This window comes from Mycteria americana, chromosome 5 (genome assembly GCF_035582795.1).
Source record: "Mycteria americana isolate JAX WOST 10 ecotype Jacksonville Zoo and Gardens chromosome 5, USCA_MyAme_1.0, whole genome shotgun sequence".
In the NCBI taxonomy this organism is placed as follows: domain Eukaryota; kingdom Metazoa; phylum Chordata; class Aves; order Ciconiiformes; family Ciconiidae; genus Mycteria; species Mycteria americana.
The window spans coordinates 38,457,251-38,473,183 of record NC_134369.1 but is presented as its reverse complement, the minus strand read 5'-3'; the positions used below and the strand labels follow the sequence as shown (position 1 = coordinate 38,473,183).

The following is a 15,933-nucleotide window of genomic DNA, read 5'->3' as shown; positions in this document are numbered from 1 at the left end:
TGTTTTTTTCTCTTCAAAGAAAAGTCACTGTCAGATTAGGGCTAGGTTTTGGTGGGAGAACTACCCTATGAGTAACAAAGAAAGAAGAAAGAAAAAAAGAGGACTTCTGTTATCAAGATATTCAAACATTAGCATGCACAAAGTTTTAAAGTTGAAACTTTAGTTCTATGTACACATTTTGTAATAGAGTAAATAAAACCAGGATGTTTGTTCTCTGGAACTCAACAGTATAAAATTAGTTGTGATTTCTGTTTTGTTAGCATCCTGACTGACGGCACATTTGGTGGGGAAGCTAAGTGTGAGATGTAGTGGTAATCTTTTTGAGAATATTTATTGTAATTTGATTTATAATACAATTGTCAAATTTTGGTGGACAGAGAATGTGAGTACCAATGAGGAAATAAAGCAGAAATTTAGAGTGCCTTGTTTTTTGTGTGCTTAAGTATTGTAGCAATAAAATCATGTAAATAAAACATTCTGAATAAGATAGGGAGAAGACAGAATAACAAAGTATATTTCCTATTCTAATGTCTTCCTTCAGGTTGTGCATTCCTTCAGGTTGAGACAAGATGAAGACATATATATGTAGAAAACAGAGGGCAACATTACCTTTTTGAGTGAGGATCAACCCAGCATGAGGGTCTGTTGCAGAATTAAGTTGTGGATACTCTAATGTATATTATAAATCATGTTCTAGCTTACAGTAGCCATGAAGGATTATGTATCAATTATGGGATCTTAAAAACCAGAGCTTTTAAAGACCTCATGGCGCATATATTCCCTTACCTAAGAAAACACTGACTATACCATGTAACAGCATACCCACAGATGTTAACATAACCTGTTTTTAAAGACCTGTGGTGATACAGGCCCTACAACCTACTCAATTTTAGTGCCTTGCTATCCTTATCATCAGGAAAGGAGAAGGAAACCTTTTTTCTAATACCCAGCCTGAATCTTGCTGCAGTTTAAGATTTATATTACTGGTTCTGTCTGTTACACGTGGGAAACATAATATTCCCTTCCATTTTGGAGCAGCCTCTTATATATGTTTAAAAACTGTTTATCATGACCCTAATTAGGTGGTTTTGTTTTGTTTTGTTTTTTAATTTATTTCACTAAACCACAGAGTCACTGAGACTGGAAGGGATCTCTGGAGCAGGTTGCTTATGACGTTGCCAAGTTGGTCCGAGGTCTCCAAAGATGGATACTCCACAACCAATCAGTGTGTTTGACCATGGTCACGGGAAGGGGACAGGGGAGGGGAGAGAGGAGAGAGGACCTCAGGAAAGTACGTAGAGCACTCACGGTAGGAAGTTATTTAGGGTAGCAAGGATGTGAGCAAGCTGTGAACCATTCTAGAAGGACCTTCTTCTGAAATTAAGTAACTGCAGTAAAATGGCAGATGAAATTCAGGCTAAATGTGAAATTATAGACATGAGGAAAAAAAATAACAATCCAGCTTCATGTGTGAAATTATTGGCTCTGAACTGAAAAGTAAGAACCTGGTGTTATAATAGTACAATGAAAACATCAGCTTAATACTCATTAATGGCCAAAAAAGGCAATCAAATGTTAGAAATTACTAAGAACAGAATAAAGAACACAACAGAGAAGATCATTTTGCTACTGCAAAAATATGTACATTTTTCCATACTTTGAATAGTATGTGGATTTCTGGTTACCTCACTTTAAAAAGAAACCATTAAACCATAAGAACTGGAAAATATTCAGGGAAAGGTCAGATGAGGATCAGGATGATGATCAGAGGAGAAACAACGTATTAGGAAGCCAGGACTTTTCAGCCTGGAAGAGACAGGCTGGGTGTGACACGATGAGGATGGACAATAATCTTCATTGCCTGTTGTGATGTGGCAGCTTGGTAATATTAAATGGAGCTTGTAGGAACCAGTTTCAAAACAAGCACAAGAATTTGATTTTCCTGTGGCTGAGCTGTATCACTGCAGAGCAAAGGAGGTTTCGCGTTAAAATTTTACATGGAAGGCATATCCACTTCATGTTCAAAAACTATGTCTGGATCTGAAAATTTCCTGACCTGAAAATAATGGTGGTCGTCCACCTTGAATCCTGGATAATTGAGAAGAAATCATAGGCAGCATAAGAAATTCTCTTCTGTACTCTGAAGTCCAGATCTTTGCAAAAGTAACTTGCCAAACTCTAGCAAATGTAAAATTCTAGCAAGGCTTTGTGTGTTCATCTGTTGTGATTTCCACCATGTCCTCCCCCTTCCCCCCCCCCCCCGCTTCAAATTCTTCTCATGGGGTCAGATTTAGGAGAGATTTTTTTTCCCTTAGGAAGAGGAAAATCCAGTTCCATATCCTAGGGCAACATCCTTGTTGTTCAAGCTCCAGCTTAAAAGTAGAAATACTTACCTATTTCTCAATTAAAAGACTAAGATTGTTTTTAAAATGGGCCAAAGACTGTGTTTCCTGTACTTGTTTTTAGAAATGACTGAAAATACTTTATGATGTTAGCTATGCACTGAAGCTGCGCATTTTGGACTAGGTTCTGCAAAAAATACAAGTGCATGGAGACAGCTTTGCAGTGAGACCATTCCCCTTGTGAAAGGAAGTGGTGGGCACCCACAAATTTACCAAATCCATCTTTGGTTAGAGCATTGTCAACTCTGCCTATGACTCCTTATTTTGTTAAGAATGCAGCCATTGTAGATGGCAATTTCCGGTGAATTTTACTTGTTCTCCAAGAGTATTCCAGAAAACTTGAAAGGAATGCAGTCCTGTGGAAGAATCAGTTTGTAGCTAGCGTTCAAATGCTAATCAAGATGTTTGTTTGCTTATATCCTGTGCTTTGTGATACAGTAAGATACATGAGTAGGATGTTGTCTATCAAAGAGTGAAGGCGGCTGTGGATTTTTACTTCATACATTTCTTTGCAACGCTGATCTATAATCAGCAAGTGTCACAGTCTCACAGTAATCAGGCCTGTAAAGAGCATCAACTTGATATGCCAGCTTGTTTTACAACAGAAAACAGGAGCTCTGAGCTTCTTTGTTTAACAGATATGGGGTTTTTTTGAAAGTAATATACATTTCTTCATGGAAAGGATATATTATCAAATAAAACTTTTCCATGGTGTTACAGAAGAATGTACTTTCAAAACAATTCCGTTCAGTTTACATTAGTTAGTCATTCATGTGCCAGCACCCACTTGCATGTTTATGGGCAGCTGTGAGTAAAATATAAGCAAAATATGTATGCTTTTTTGAGGAAATAGCTGCTTCTTGTTACAATCTACAGGTTTGATAGCAAAGCTGATTAATTTTTCTAAAACCGATTAGTTCTCAGTGTCATGTCAATTTTATTCTATCAGTTCATTTTCAGTACTGAATATAATAGAGAATGTAGAGATTTGGTAGATGTTGAATCGGTAGCTAACAAACTAAATCTAGGGTGTCATTTTCCAGCAAAATTTGCATATTTGATATCTATAGGTATATATATGTGCATGTATATATTTACTGTATTGATGGTTTTGTGCTTCTTAATATGAAACATACAGAAGTGTGTCTGTTGTTGAATACAACCTCTATGTAGACTTAAATGTATTGTACAAATGACTATAACTCTTAATTCTGGGATATATCTGTAACATAAATGAAGAAGGAGTTTCATTAGCTGCTGGAATTTCTTTATTCTCAAAGTCTAAAGTGAAAAACTAGTGAACTGAGTAGAAGCAAGGTTATGCCTACAACACATTGATTCTCCTTGATCATTTACTCACTTTGCAGCAAGTCAAGTCATTGATTAATTAAAATCGATTTTGTTTATGTTTTGGCTTATTACTCCATCACAGGAATCTCAGTTTAAGTCCACCATCATTTTATTATGAAACTGAGGAGGAAGACAGCCTGAAGACCAAGACTAAATACTGCCTGGTAATGAACCACTGGACTGTGGTTCATTAAAAACTATTTTTTTAAATTAGATAGTATGCTGCTTATTGCTATATTGCTGAAGTCTAGGAATCACAGTTTTCAGTTAAAGAAATTGTTTAATATTAGAGGTGCTTTTGAGAAGAGCCAAGTTCTACTGTGGTAACTTGTTCCATCTTAAAAGCAGAAGATACTGAGTGAGTGACTCTCGGTTAGAAATACCTTTGTTTCTCAGCCTATGCAGACATTACTATATAGTGCAAATTCAGATTGCAGCTTCAGCACTGGCCAAAGCAAATAGAAATTTATGTTTGCAGTACACACAGTAATGCAGTTACCTACTTTCAAAAAAAGAAGACAAATCTCCAAAGCTCTCTTTTTCCTTTTTGCAAAAGTCATGCATTTGTGTGAATAGATGAATAACACTGGACAGAATTATGACGCATTAGGTACATGACAGATGTAGTTTCTGCAGGATTTCAGACCACCTGAAACATATTCTAGTAATATCAATGTGTTTCTATGTATAAACATTCTTAGAATTGGGGTTGGAGTTACCTGGTCTGTGTTGTTTTGCTAAAGGACTGCTGCATGAATCCTAACCAGATAAGAGATTTCTGGACAGAAGGGGAGAATTTTCACTTCCTCTTCATTCAGAAAAAAAAGTTCAAAATATCTATTCAGAAATACAGATGAATAGCATTAATTATGGTAGTACAAAATGGATCTCATGTTTAACTTTATGTAATTATTGATGATGCTACTGGTGGAAACTAGTTATTAGTAATTGGCACAGAATGTGTGTACTTTTTGAGGAACAATAGCAAAGGCAGTTTCTTGTGCGAGGCCTAGTGGTATGCAAATATATTATTTTTTCCATGTGCTCAGTAAATCATAGAAGTATTTTGATCAACCTGAAATTATTCCCCATTTCCTCATTGAAGCAAAACCTTGAAAAATTTAGAGAACTTTGATACGACTGTTGCATATTACAGCTTTGATCTGAAGAGGTGTAATGTGGTGGAGAGAGAGGTTTGAATCTGTAACAATACCTCAAGCTGATCAGAACTTTGAAGGGTACTTTTTTCTTAAATTAAGCACATTAGATCATCTGAGAAACTTGATCTAAATTAGCCCTTCTCTAGTGAGGTGTTGGACCATTGCTTATAGAGGTACTTTCCAGCCTGTGATTCCATTCACTCTAAACCTGTTTTATTAAAAAAACCAAAAAAACCAACCCCACCAAAACTAAAAGGTCTAGAAAAAATTAAATTTCTAAACATGGAAATGTCAGAGCTGCTAGATGAGAAAGACTGCATTTAAAACATTTAAATTTGTTAAATTCCTTGTTGACAAACTGATCTCAAGGAAGTTGTGTGGGTTTTTTTTTCTTTTGCTTTGCTTTTGGTTATCTTTGAGAATTGGCTGTATATAACCTAACTAACAACTCATCACTGTTCATTGCACCACATCTTATTGGGCACGCAGGCTGCTTCTTGTCATACTAAAAAAGGTATATTGAAGTAAATGGATGAAATTTTGTATAAGAGAAGTGAAGATCAAGGTTAAATGGCTCTGGTGGCACCATGTATATTTAAAAACTAAGGGAAGAAGAAAATGAGTTTACCAGGAAAAAAGTTTTAGAATACCTGAATTTGTGTGAGAGAAGACTCAGGAAAACAACATACTGCTGAGACATGGTCTGCAATTTCGTTATAGGATAAAAACTCCATAAAACTCATTTCTGTTAGCGTCTTCAGGCCAGAAAAGCAATTTCAGACCTCAGCTAGAATGATCTTACTTGAGTAAGTACACTATAATACTGAGTCACCTTAACAGCGAGTCATTGTCTTATTTGCAGATTGCATGGATTCCACTAATTCCTTATGCTCAGTCCACCTGCACCTGAATGATAAACACTTTAAAACTCTGCTCCAAAACATTCTGAAATACACTATTATTGCCGCTTTTTAGAAACTCTGTTAAAGTTGTTCATCCTATGTAGCAAATACGTAGTTTGTTAAATGTTGTAGCACAAATGAAAGGGTACATTGGAAATTCAGAGGACTAATGTAAAATATTGATGTTGGATGCTGCATACAGTCCTTAAGACATTATCAGTGTTTGTATTTTGGGGTTACGGCATTTAATGATTGATAAAGACTTTGTGATGCCAGTGTAAATTCTAAAACGAAATGCTTATTTTTTGAATTCTAGAAAATTAAAATATTCATTTCATTATGCTAGAAACTCTTGCCCTTTTATGCATATGGATTTAAAAAGAAAATAGTTCATTTATTTGAGTAATTCTCATTTTAAGTAAGCTTTTATGTATGTTGTCTGAAGGCATAATTTTATTTTTTTGAAAACTATGAATTACAATAGATACTATGTATATGCCTTGTGGAATGATGAATACTTTAATGTAGTAGGGAGAATAAACACAGTTTCAGCTATATGTAAGTAATTTAATGTAATCCACTGATAAGTGCAAGCTAAGTGGCAAATATCAATTTTATTCTAAATTTTGGTATTTATAAATTCATGTTTTAGTATTTTATTCTTTTTAAATCTCTGAAATATGCATGTTCAAATATTGATACAGGAACCAGATGATGAAAAGTGTTTTAAATATCTTCATTTTTATCTTATACGTGTTCTTGTTTATGTTTTGCAACTTATTACACTGAAGTTTAAAAAACAGAAGTGTATTTACTATGAGTTTGAAAGCTGAGAATTTCACAGAGCATTCTACAGAAATGGAAGCAGAAGCAACAGGGGGAAAAATGAATCTAGCATTAATTAGCTAATTTTCTGTCTACCTCTTACTTGACTGTACGTCTTAGAATTGTTTATAAAAATTTCTTTAATTCCTATTCTGTACCGTTAAAAACGCTATTGATTGTTATGCAAAGCTAGATAAGGAAGACGCTTTCTGTAACTGCTGATTAGTCAGAAATATAATAGCTGCCCATTTTAGTAGTAGTAAGTAGGCAGTGAAGTGTCACCTAAAAGAAAGCCATATAACTTGCACACACTTGCAAAATCACACAAGTGAAAAATCTCCTTTTGAATTCCCATTTTAAAGGGCGTGTCAGTTAATTCCTTTGGTGAAAATCACGTTGTCACTCCCAGCTTTTATTTCAAGTGCCAGTAGCTGTGCTACTGTCATAGTATTGCAGTTGCATAAGGGGACTGGAAAAAGTAGTGCTTCTTTTAGAACATAATTGTTCAAGTGATCTCTGAGTTCAGTACAGGCGGCTGTTCTGTATCTGCTTTGACAATAATAATTGACACCAGTATAACTTCATAGCTGGATGGAACACTGACATATCATATCACTCTTGTTTTATCAGCTTCCGCCCCCTTAAAAACTTGTAAGGCAGTGTCTTTTGGTGAACAGTTACATACCTGTATAAAAATAAGCTCTTCTATGTGCTAGTCTGCAAGTGGTGTTTTTCTTGGTTAGTGGAAAAGTTTTGGAAAATAAAATTATTTTTTATTCTGTATATACCTTTGACACAGTTGAACACTAAAAATAATCTGGTTTGGCTTGCTTATATCAGCTTTAGTATCACATGTTAAGAGGTGAATAAGGGCTTGGCACTTTATAAGCGTGTCTTTGGCATTGCATTACGTAACAATTTGTAAAAGAGCTTTCAGAATAATTAGGATAACTAAACAATAGGGCTGTTTCATGTCACTTTTCCAGAGTGTTCTTATTCTTGAAATGTGTCTTTTCAGGAGCAAGTTTTTGTGACTTATTTGAACCATCACTTGAAAAATGCCTCTTGGACCTTTGGTTGTACTCAGAGGTTTCTAAATTAAATGAGACCTTAAAAATTAAGATTGTGCATTCAGAGGACTTGTGTTGAGGGCTTACTATGCTAACAAAATAAATCTGTTTATATTTAGGTTACTGTTGTTTGCAAAATCACAGTAACAGGTTTTTGCTGTAAACATTAAACATGTTTTACTGAGTAAAACTGAGTAACAGTATACTTGCAGTTTTTATGGCACCATAACAAGCCACTGCTAAAGCAACAGAAGGACACACACTTGTGAAAGCCCTGGAGACAGTATGTAGTCTATGTCACTTTGATATAGTCTTGAATATGAATCTATACATAAACATCTGTTTACATACACATCAAAAGAATCTCTGCATATGTACAGGGTATCAGTTATAGGAGTATAATGTGTTCATTTTCAACAGATTCTGTGTTCCAGGATTTCTTAGCATTATAGTGTGTATGTAACTTCCGAATATTTACTTTTTTTCTTGTACCTTGTTTTGTGACAGGATGACGAAGTAGTACTTCAGTGTGTTGCCAGTATTCACAAAGAACAAAGGAAGTTTTGCTTGGCAGCTGAGGGACTTGGGAATCGCCTGTGCTTTTTGGAACCAACATCAGAAGCTAAAGTAAGAAGTCGATACTCTCAACTGGTGTAACTGATCAGTGAATGTTAACCTACTTATTATCCATGAATACATTTAATTACGGTTTCTTTAATGTGCTGCTAGATGCACCTTATGTATGCTTTTCTTTCTGTGACTGCAACATGAGATTTCTTAGAGATTCTAAATATACTTTGAGGCATAACTGTTAACAGTCAAAAGGCACTATTCTTTAGCTATCTAAAATAATTCCTGTAACTGAAATACTTCATATTTTCAAGATTAAGTCTCCAGACTGTTATTAAGATTTAACTTCACTAAAAAACTTATTCCTATTACTGCTGTAGGTTCAAATATCTTGATATACTGGATCGATAATTTTAGAAGCATTGTCACATGTTACTTACTGGCATTAAGTGTTGCTCCTAACTGTGTTGATTAATCAGAAAGTTGAGAGTACAGGGAACAGAACTATTAAGTAATTGAAAAGTTTTACAGATAACAAGTGGCAAATGGAAAAAAGAAGCTAGAGAGCTGTGAAGAAAAAATAAAAGAAAATAGAGTAGTAAGAGGAGCTTGAGAGGAGAAAGGAGAGAAGAGATGAAACCTTAGAGCTGTACTAGAGCAGAATGTTAAGAATAAAGGCAAATGGAGGACCACCTCCTCCCTCTCTTCTCTGTTCTCTCTGCATAATTTTCTTTTTCTTTGTTTGGTGTCTTTATTTCTTTTCTCTTCTTCCTGATAATTTATTTCTCCTGATTTTTTTTTTAGTGGGGTCTTTGTATCTTTTCTCTTGAAATGTTGCCATGTGGTCCTATTTTTAGTCTAGGTATTATGACCATGTTACATCCACAGTGTTTGTTTATGCAGTATGAGAGGTCCTTGTTCATCTCTAAGGTGAAAAATTATGCTGCTTCTAAATTTGCATTTCTTTACATTCCAAGAGTTCAGTTAGATAATTTATCTCCAGTGTACTTTATAAATCACCAATAATCTTTTCACATGCTTAAGTACAAGCAGTTATTTTTCACGTATGTATTTTCAAATATTGTCTTAAAATCTTCAACAGTGATCGGGAATTTTTTATTAATTGACAGTTCAACTGCAGTGTAGTCTATCTATTACTGACAATGACCATCTCAATCTGTAAGACAGCATGTTGCTCATCTTATTATAAGAAAAGGAGGAATGGTATGCGTTACTGTAGAATATCATAGATCTACTTTACATTTTATAAGTGTCTTAGTAGCAGATAATACTACAGAAACCTCTGAAGTTTTTTTAAAGTTAAGAGGTTCAGAAAACTTGTACGTAACTGCTTTAGAAGAGTTTACTGAGGAGTTTTCTGAACTGCTGGTCTTGACTGAGAACAGTGAATAATTTTGGAAAGAGGCATGTAAATACATATGTTTGAAAAATAAGAAGTGTAGAAGGTTGATGTAGATGATAAGAGAGTACAATACTTACCAACAACCCTTAGCGATGATGCTTACTTCCATTTACATTTGGACAACATTTTGGTTATGAAATAAGAAAGAGAAAACCAAAATGGCACACATCCAGTGGACTAAAAAATAGTTATTGAATAGATGTATTTCTGATCAAATCCTACAGGGTTCTGTTCTTACTGCTATGCTGTTGAGTATTTTTGTCAATTAAGACATAATTTAAATTTACATACACAATTTTTTCAGATTATAACATTGGGGAACTGGCAATTGATGAAGTCATGTCACACACAGGAAGATCTGCAGTGGCTTGTATATTAATAGAAAGTAGAGGTATATTTCAGTGCTGTCAGTGTGAAGTCTAATAACTGTGTAAATAATGCTTACAAAATGGGAAACTATTCTTGTCCCCTATAAGGAATGTGAAGGTCATGGTGGATGTTACACAGTCATAAGTGTCCTGAGTGATGATGTGCTCAAGGGATCTAGCATAGTCTGTAGAGATATAATTGAAAGAAACTTGGAAGGAGATGGGAAGTTATACTATCTCTGCAAATTTTGGATGTTTTTTACTACCTCTGTGGCAATGCTGCTGGAATACAGAGTACAGTCATGGCATTCAAATTCATAAGAATGTCGATAAAATGGAGATTGCTTCAGGAAGTGCTATGAGAGTCATGATTGGAGAAGGACACAGTCTATTCGATTTAAAAAAGGAAAGTATGGACACTGCCCATAAGCTTCTAAAATAGGAATGCTGATAACAGGAGTCCTTTTATTTTAGACAGCAGAAGACTGTCTTCCCTGTTAAAATAGTACTATTTACCTGAGATGGATTCCTTATGCCTTCCTTATCCCTGGAAATTACTTTATAAAGCTAGATTTCTTCTGTGTATTAAGAAGAAATTGCATTAAAGAAGATTCAAGACAAGTTTATCAACAGAAGTCCACTGATACCTTCTACTACCTTCTCTTCTCCAGTTGACCACTTTCCCAAAGTCAAAATCTTTTTGCAGTACATGTGACAGCTTCTTAACTCATTAAACTTTGGTTAAATATTGTTAAATCAAGAAAAGAAATGCTTTTCTGTTCAAGTAATTCTGGAAAACATAACAAGATATACAGGAAAAAAAACTCAGTGTATCTGTTAATTCCAGAATGAAAAGGTGTCACTTAATGATTAATTTTTTAATCTGAGTTGTATGTAGTAAAAGTCGGAAGATAGAAGTAGCTAAAAGGAAGGGGGGGCAAGGAAAGAGAAAGTATATTTCTTAAAAAAAAAAAAAAAAAGTTCTTAGAAACATAAAGAGGAAAAAAATGGGGTTTCTATGGTTGACCATTAGCTGTTTTGCAATTTTTGTGACATGCTGAAGCGAATAACAATTATGAGATACTTCTGTTCAAATTTTACTATAAATCCATAAGCAATTTGCATGTTATTTCTTTACAATTTATTAGTAAAAAGTATTACAGTGTTGGTTTGCTAATAATTTATATTATGGTGACTGGATTTTAAATGCACTTTTTAAAAGCACTTTTGCATTAATTCAGTAGTATGAAATTATGTTCTTCCTGTCTATATGGCTCCTTTTTGAATTATCAGAAGTTGTTTGTCTAAATAATGTCTGATATTTAAAATGTGAGGGGAAAAATCTAATTAACTAGAGGTGAAAAATTATATTTTTTTATACTAAACAAGAAATAGCAGAATTGTTGAACGATGTGATCTAATTCTGTTACTTCATTGCTGTTTTCCTTGTTTTTAAAGTGATACTTTAAAAGATGATGTATTTCAAAGCTGATAGTCTAGTTCAGCAAGGCTAACTTCGAGCAATACCTAAGAAAAATATACCTCAAAAATAATTGCAATATACTAGCATCTCTTTTAGTAGCAAAATTGTCAAGTAAACTTTAATGCTTGAAGGGAATTATAACTAATTAAGATAAGATTGCTGTCCTAATGACAGAATGTAATAGTTTACAGGTCTGGTAAAAGTAAACCTAGTAAATCAGTAACCTCTGCCAGCTTGTGTCAGTGTTCTTTACACTGCAGACCAGAAGCTGTGGGCAACGATTGGGTTAGTAAGCAGATCACCTGCAAGAATTTAATATTATGATAGTGCCTGGTAGAATCCAGAAGACGGAATTGCATTCAAAGTGTAATGTGGGAGCTGGGTTTTCCTGTTAGCTATTTTATGGGCCTCCATTTCCCCCTATGCAACCCAGCACAAACTTAGCATAATTATATATAAAATGGTTAAAACTGCCCTACAGCTATTTACACAGCTATTATTTTTATAATAGATAATAATTATTGCATATTGAAATAATAGTAGTCTGACAAAATAGACATAAAACTGATGAGAAACAAGTTTAAACTTCAGCATAAAACTTAGCTCAGTGCTCCCTCCACTGCCACTTTGTACTTGCCTGGCTGTGTCTCTTTACTGTAGAAAATATTTCCTTGGAATCTTTCGATATGAAGCTCTCTTCATCAGAATGTGCTCATAAGAATGTTTCAGCCAGCATTAACTGCGTGCATTGAGTCAATCTGTTATCCACCTTGGGGCTGTTATGTAGAAGCCTGGTATTAGAAACTTCATTGCAGTTTACTCTTCACAGAATCACAGAATGGCTGAGGCTGGAAGGGACCTCTGGAGGTCATCTTGCCCAACCCCCCTGCTCAAGGAGGGCCACTTACAGCTGGTTGCCCAGGACTATGTCTAGACAGCTTTTGAGTATCTCCAAGGAGGGAGACTCCACAACCTCTCTGGGCAACCTGTGCCAGTGCTCAGGCACCCTCACAGTGAAAATGTGTTTCCTGATGTTCAGGAGGAACCTCCTGTGTTTCAGTTTGTGCCCATTGCCTCTGGTCCTGTCACTGGGCACCACTGAGAGGAGCCTGGCTCCATCCTCTTTGCACCGTCACTTCAGGTATTTATACACATTGATCATCATCTCATCTCTTCCTCATATGAGAGATACTCCAGTCCCTTAATCATCTTAGTGGCCCTTTGCTGGACTCCCTCTAGTAGCTTCATACCGCTTTTGTACTGGGGAACCCAGATCTGGGCACAGTACTCCAGGTGTGGCCTTACCAGGGGTTATTCTTGTGGCCTTATTTTTTGTCTTGCTGCATTTTGCTGCCTGTTCTAAGAAACTGCCTTCCTGTATGTATGGACAAGACTGTGCAGAGGTGTGCTGGAAGAACTCCCAAAAACTGTCATTGACTTGAAGAACTATTTATTCCAAATTCCTGCTTTCTTTTATCATATATCTTACCAGTCTACTTATTCTGCTACACAAATTCACTTACTGTAATGCTTGCTCGTCATATCTTTAAATGCCTGTAAAATAAAATAGTTTATTCTCCACTTGAATTTTTTCCTGTATTGATGATTCTTGAAAATGATGTTGTCTTCTGTATGTTCATTCCAACTTCCCATAGCCAGAAGGAAGATAAAGACCTATGCCTATTGTTACTTCACAGCGGATTTCTAAAACCTTACCTTAGTACCAGATTTTGTTTTTCATTTCAGCATAAAGATTCCTGACATGAATGTTTCCCCATCTTCTACCTGTAGCTCTCACCTCTCAGTATTCTTGTTTCACTCAACATCCCTTATTGGTACTTTTTTTTTGTGGGATTCCATTACAATACAACATTGCTCAGAGTTGGGGGAAAAAAAGCATAATTAGCAGATGGTTGAGATTTTATTAAACCCTTTGTAGTTGTGTATTTATTAGGAGTGTAAAATGGTCTGCCACACAGAGACTGTTGACTATCAAACTTATGAAACAGTATCATTTGCAAAAAGACCAGAAAACAAATGAGCCTTGATGGACTCAATAGTTAATTTTGTAATTATTTTCAATTTTTTTTTTTTTTTTTTTTTTTTTTTTTTTCCAAAAAGGAAGCAATCTAGATTAATTAAGGAGGTCAGTTGCTACTTGGGTCATGTACCATCCACATAAATTACCTTTCCCTGGTATTTCTCAGGTCAGTGGAATTTGAAAAATAATTTCTTGCCATCCAACCACAGAAATGGGGTATGTGATAGCATGCTAGTGTTAACTTATTGTGTAACACTGCAAATTTGAAAGAGGGGTTAGCTGCTCTAGGTCATGGGTGGAAAAATCATTAATTTCATAGTTCTCAGTGTCAATATTCTTAAATAAAGCTGAATGCTCCATAGGCTATGAAAAAGAATAAGAAGTGCAAAATGAATTGTGTTAACCTAAGATGTACATTTTATACAAACTGTGACTAGGAGTACATTGTTTTAGAGTGTGTCTTTCATTAATACAGCACTAAAGCAAGGGCTGCAACAATTTTCAAATCAAAATGCAGCCTATGAAGCACAAGACCAGTGGCTAGTAAAACAGATGGAAGTTCTTCTGTTCATTTGGTAGGGGTTGGATCATACTGATAATACCATATTCAGTTTGGAGTGGGACTAAGTACCAGAGGTAGTCTGATGCTGATTAGAACTATACTACCAGCTATGGTTTTTTTTCCCAGATAAAATTCCAGTTTAGTTTCTGAATTTAAGTTCCATGTTGAAAATAGAAAGACGGAAAGATTGTTGTTGGTTTTTTTTTTAAATTCAAATGTACTTCAAGGGCAGCGTGGCTTACTACATACTTAAAACATCTTAATAAAATGGATGCTGTATAATTTGAAAGCTGCCACAGGATGACAACAGAAAAATATCTGAGTTTTTTGCTTGGGTTTTTTTGTTTGTTTTGGTTTTTTGGTTTTTTTTTTGTTTGTTTTGTTTTGTTTTAATAATGATGTGGTATATTTGCCTGCAATTACAGGCAGTAAAGTAATGGGTGAAGTATTACTCAGAGGTTTTGTTTACCTGACTGGTTCATTGGGAAGTAGAGACTACTTAATGTTGTATAGATTTTTATGTTCATAACAATAAAATATTTTAAATAAGTCTTTCCAGACTTTACTAACAGATATGAGACACAAAATCTAACCTAGTTTTGTTTGTAATTCATTTCACTGAGAAATGACATTACCTTTCTGTGTCTGGTTATATGAGCGGCCTTGAATGTAACCTATTAAAGAGTAAACTTTCAGTTACAGTCTTTGTGCACATGTGTGCATGTATATGGATGCTACATACACACACACATATATATATGTTTAGTATGAGTTAATATAACAGAGTATGTTTTGTGTGTGTGTACACAGATGCTGTTAATGAATGCTAAAAAATATAGTACCCCATAGGGGAGATGAATATTACACTTAAAGTTGTTCCTGTTGCAGTTAATGAAATTATGAACTACTTACTATTTACAATTATTTAGCCACATAAGAAAGATGCAAGAGGTCACTTTACCTCAATAACATATGTAACAATCCTCTCTCTCTCTCTCTCTCTCTCATGTATGCAATTTCAATGTCAAGTCTTTGGCCTAAAAGACTTTTCCAAAATGTGTTTGAAAACACACACACACACACACAAAATTAAAGTCTATAGTAGAGATCAAAGGGTGGGAATTCCAAGGCTGTACTTGATTAGCTTGCTATAAAGACTTCAATTCAGCAAGTTTAGAAATCTCTTAATTGTATCATTTCCCTTTTCACTACCTTAACACTCAGCATTATTAAGAATTTTATTCCCTCCTATCACACTGATTTTAAAAAAGAAAAGGGAGTGCATATCCACTTTAAAGCTCATTCATAGCCATGATCTAGGTCATAAATCACAGGATGCTGAATCGTTGAGGTTGGAAAGGACCTGTGGAGATCATCAAGTCCAACCCCTCTGTTCAGAGTGGGTTCAGCCAGAGCAGATTGCTCAGGATGCTGTCCAGTCAGTGTTTGAGTATCTCCAAGGATGGAGACTCCACAACCTCTCTGGGCAACCTGTTCCAGTGCTTAGCAGGCTCACAGTAAAAAGGGTTTTTTTCTCATGTTTAAATAGAACTTCCTGTATTTCAGTTTGTGTCGATTTCTTCTTATCCTTTCACTGGGTACCACTGTATAGGGTCTGGCTCTGTCTTCTTTGTACTTTCCTGTCACATGTTTATATACATTGGTGATTCCCCTTGACACTTTTTTCCTTGGACGCATCTTTCCTTGGACACATCAATGCCAATAAATTGAAAAAATTCTTGTTTCTTGAAGTGAATGTAAGTTTCATGTTTCAAAT

General features: G+C 35.2%; 1 protein-coding gene across 4 annotated transcripts in view; it reads left to right on the top strand.

Annotated features, from left to right (window-relative positions):
- Positions 1 to 15,933, top strand: part of RYR3 (ryanodine receptor 3) — a 249,473-nt gene that overhangs the window by 43,258 nt on the left and 190,282 nt on the right. For all 4 annotated transcript variants that reach the window (XM_075503016.1, XM_075503012.1, XM_075503015.1 and 1 more), the window contains exon 2: positions 8,217 to 8,336. In XM_075503016.1, the coding sequence (XP_075359131.1) occupies positions 8,217 to 8,336 (120 nt within the window). The remainder of the gene's footprint in view (positions 1 to 8,216; positions 8,337 to 15,933) is intronic.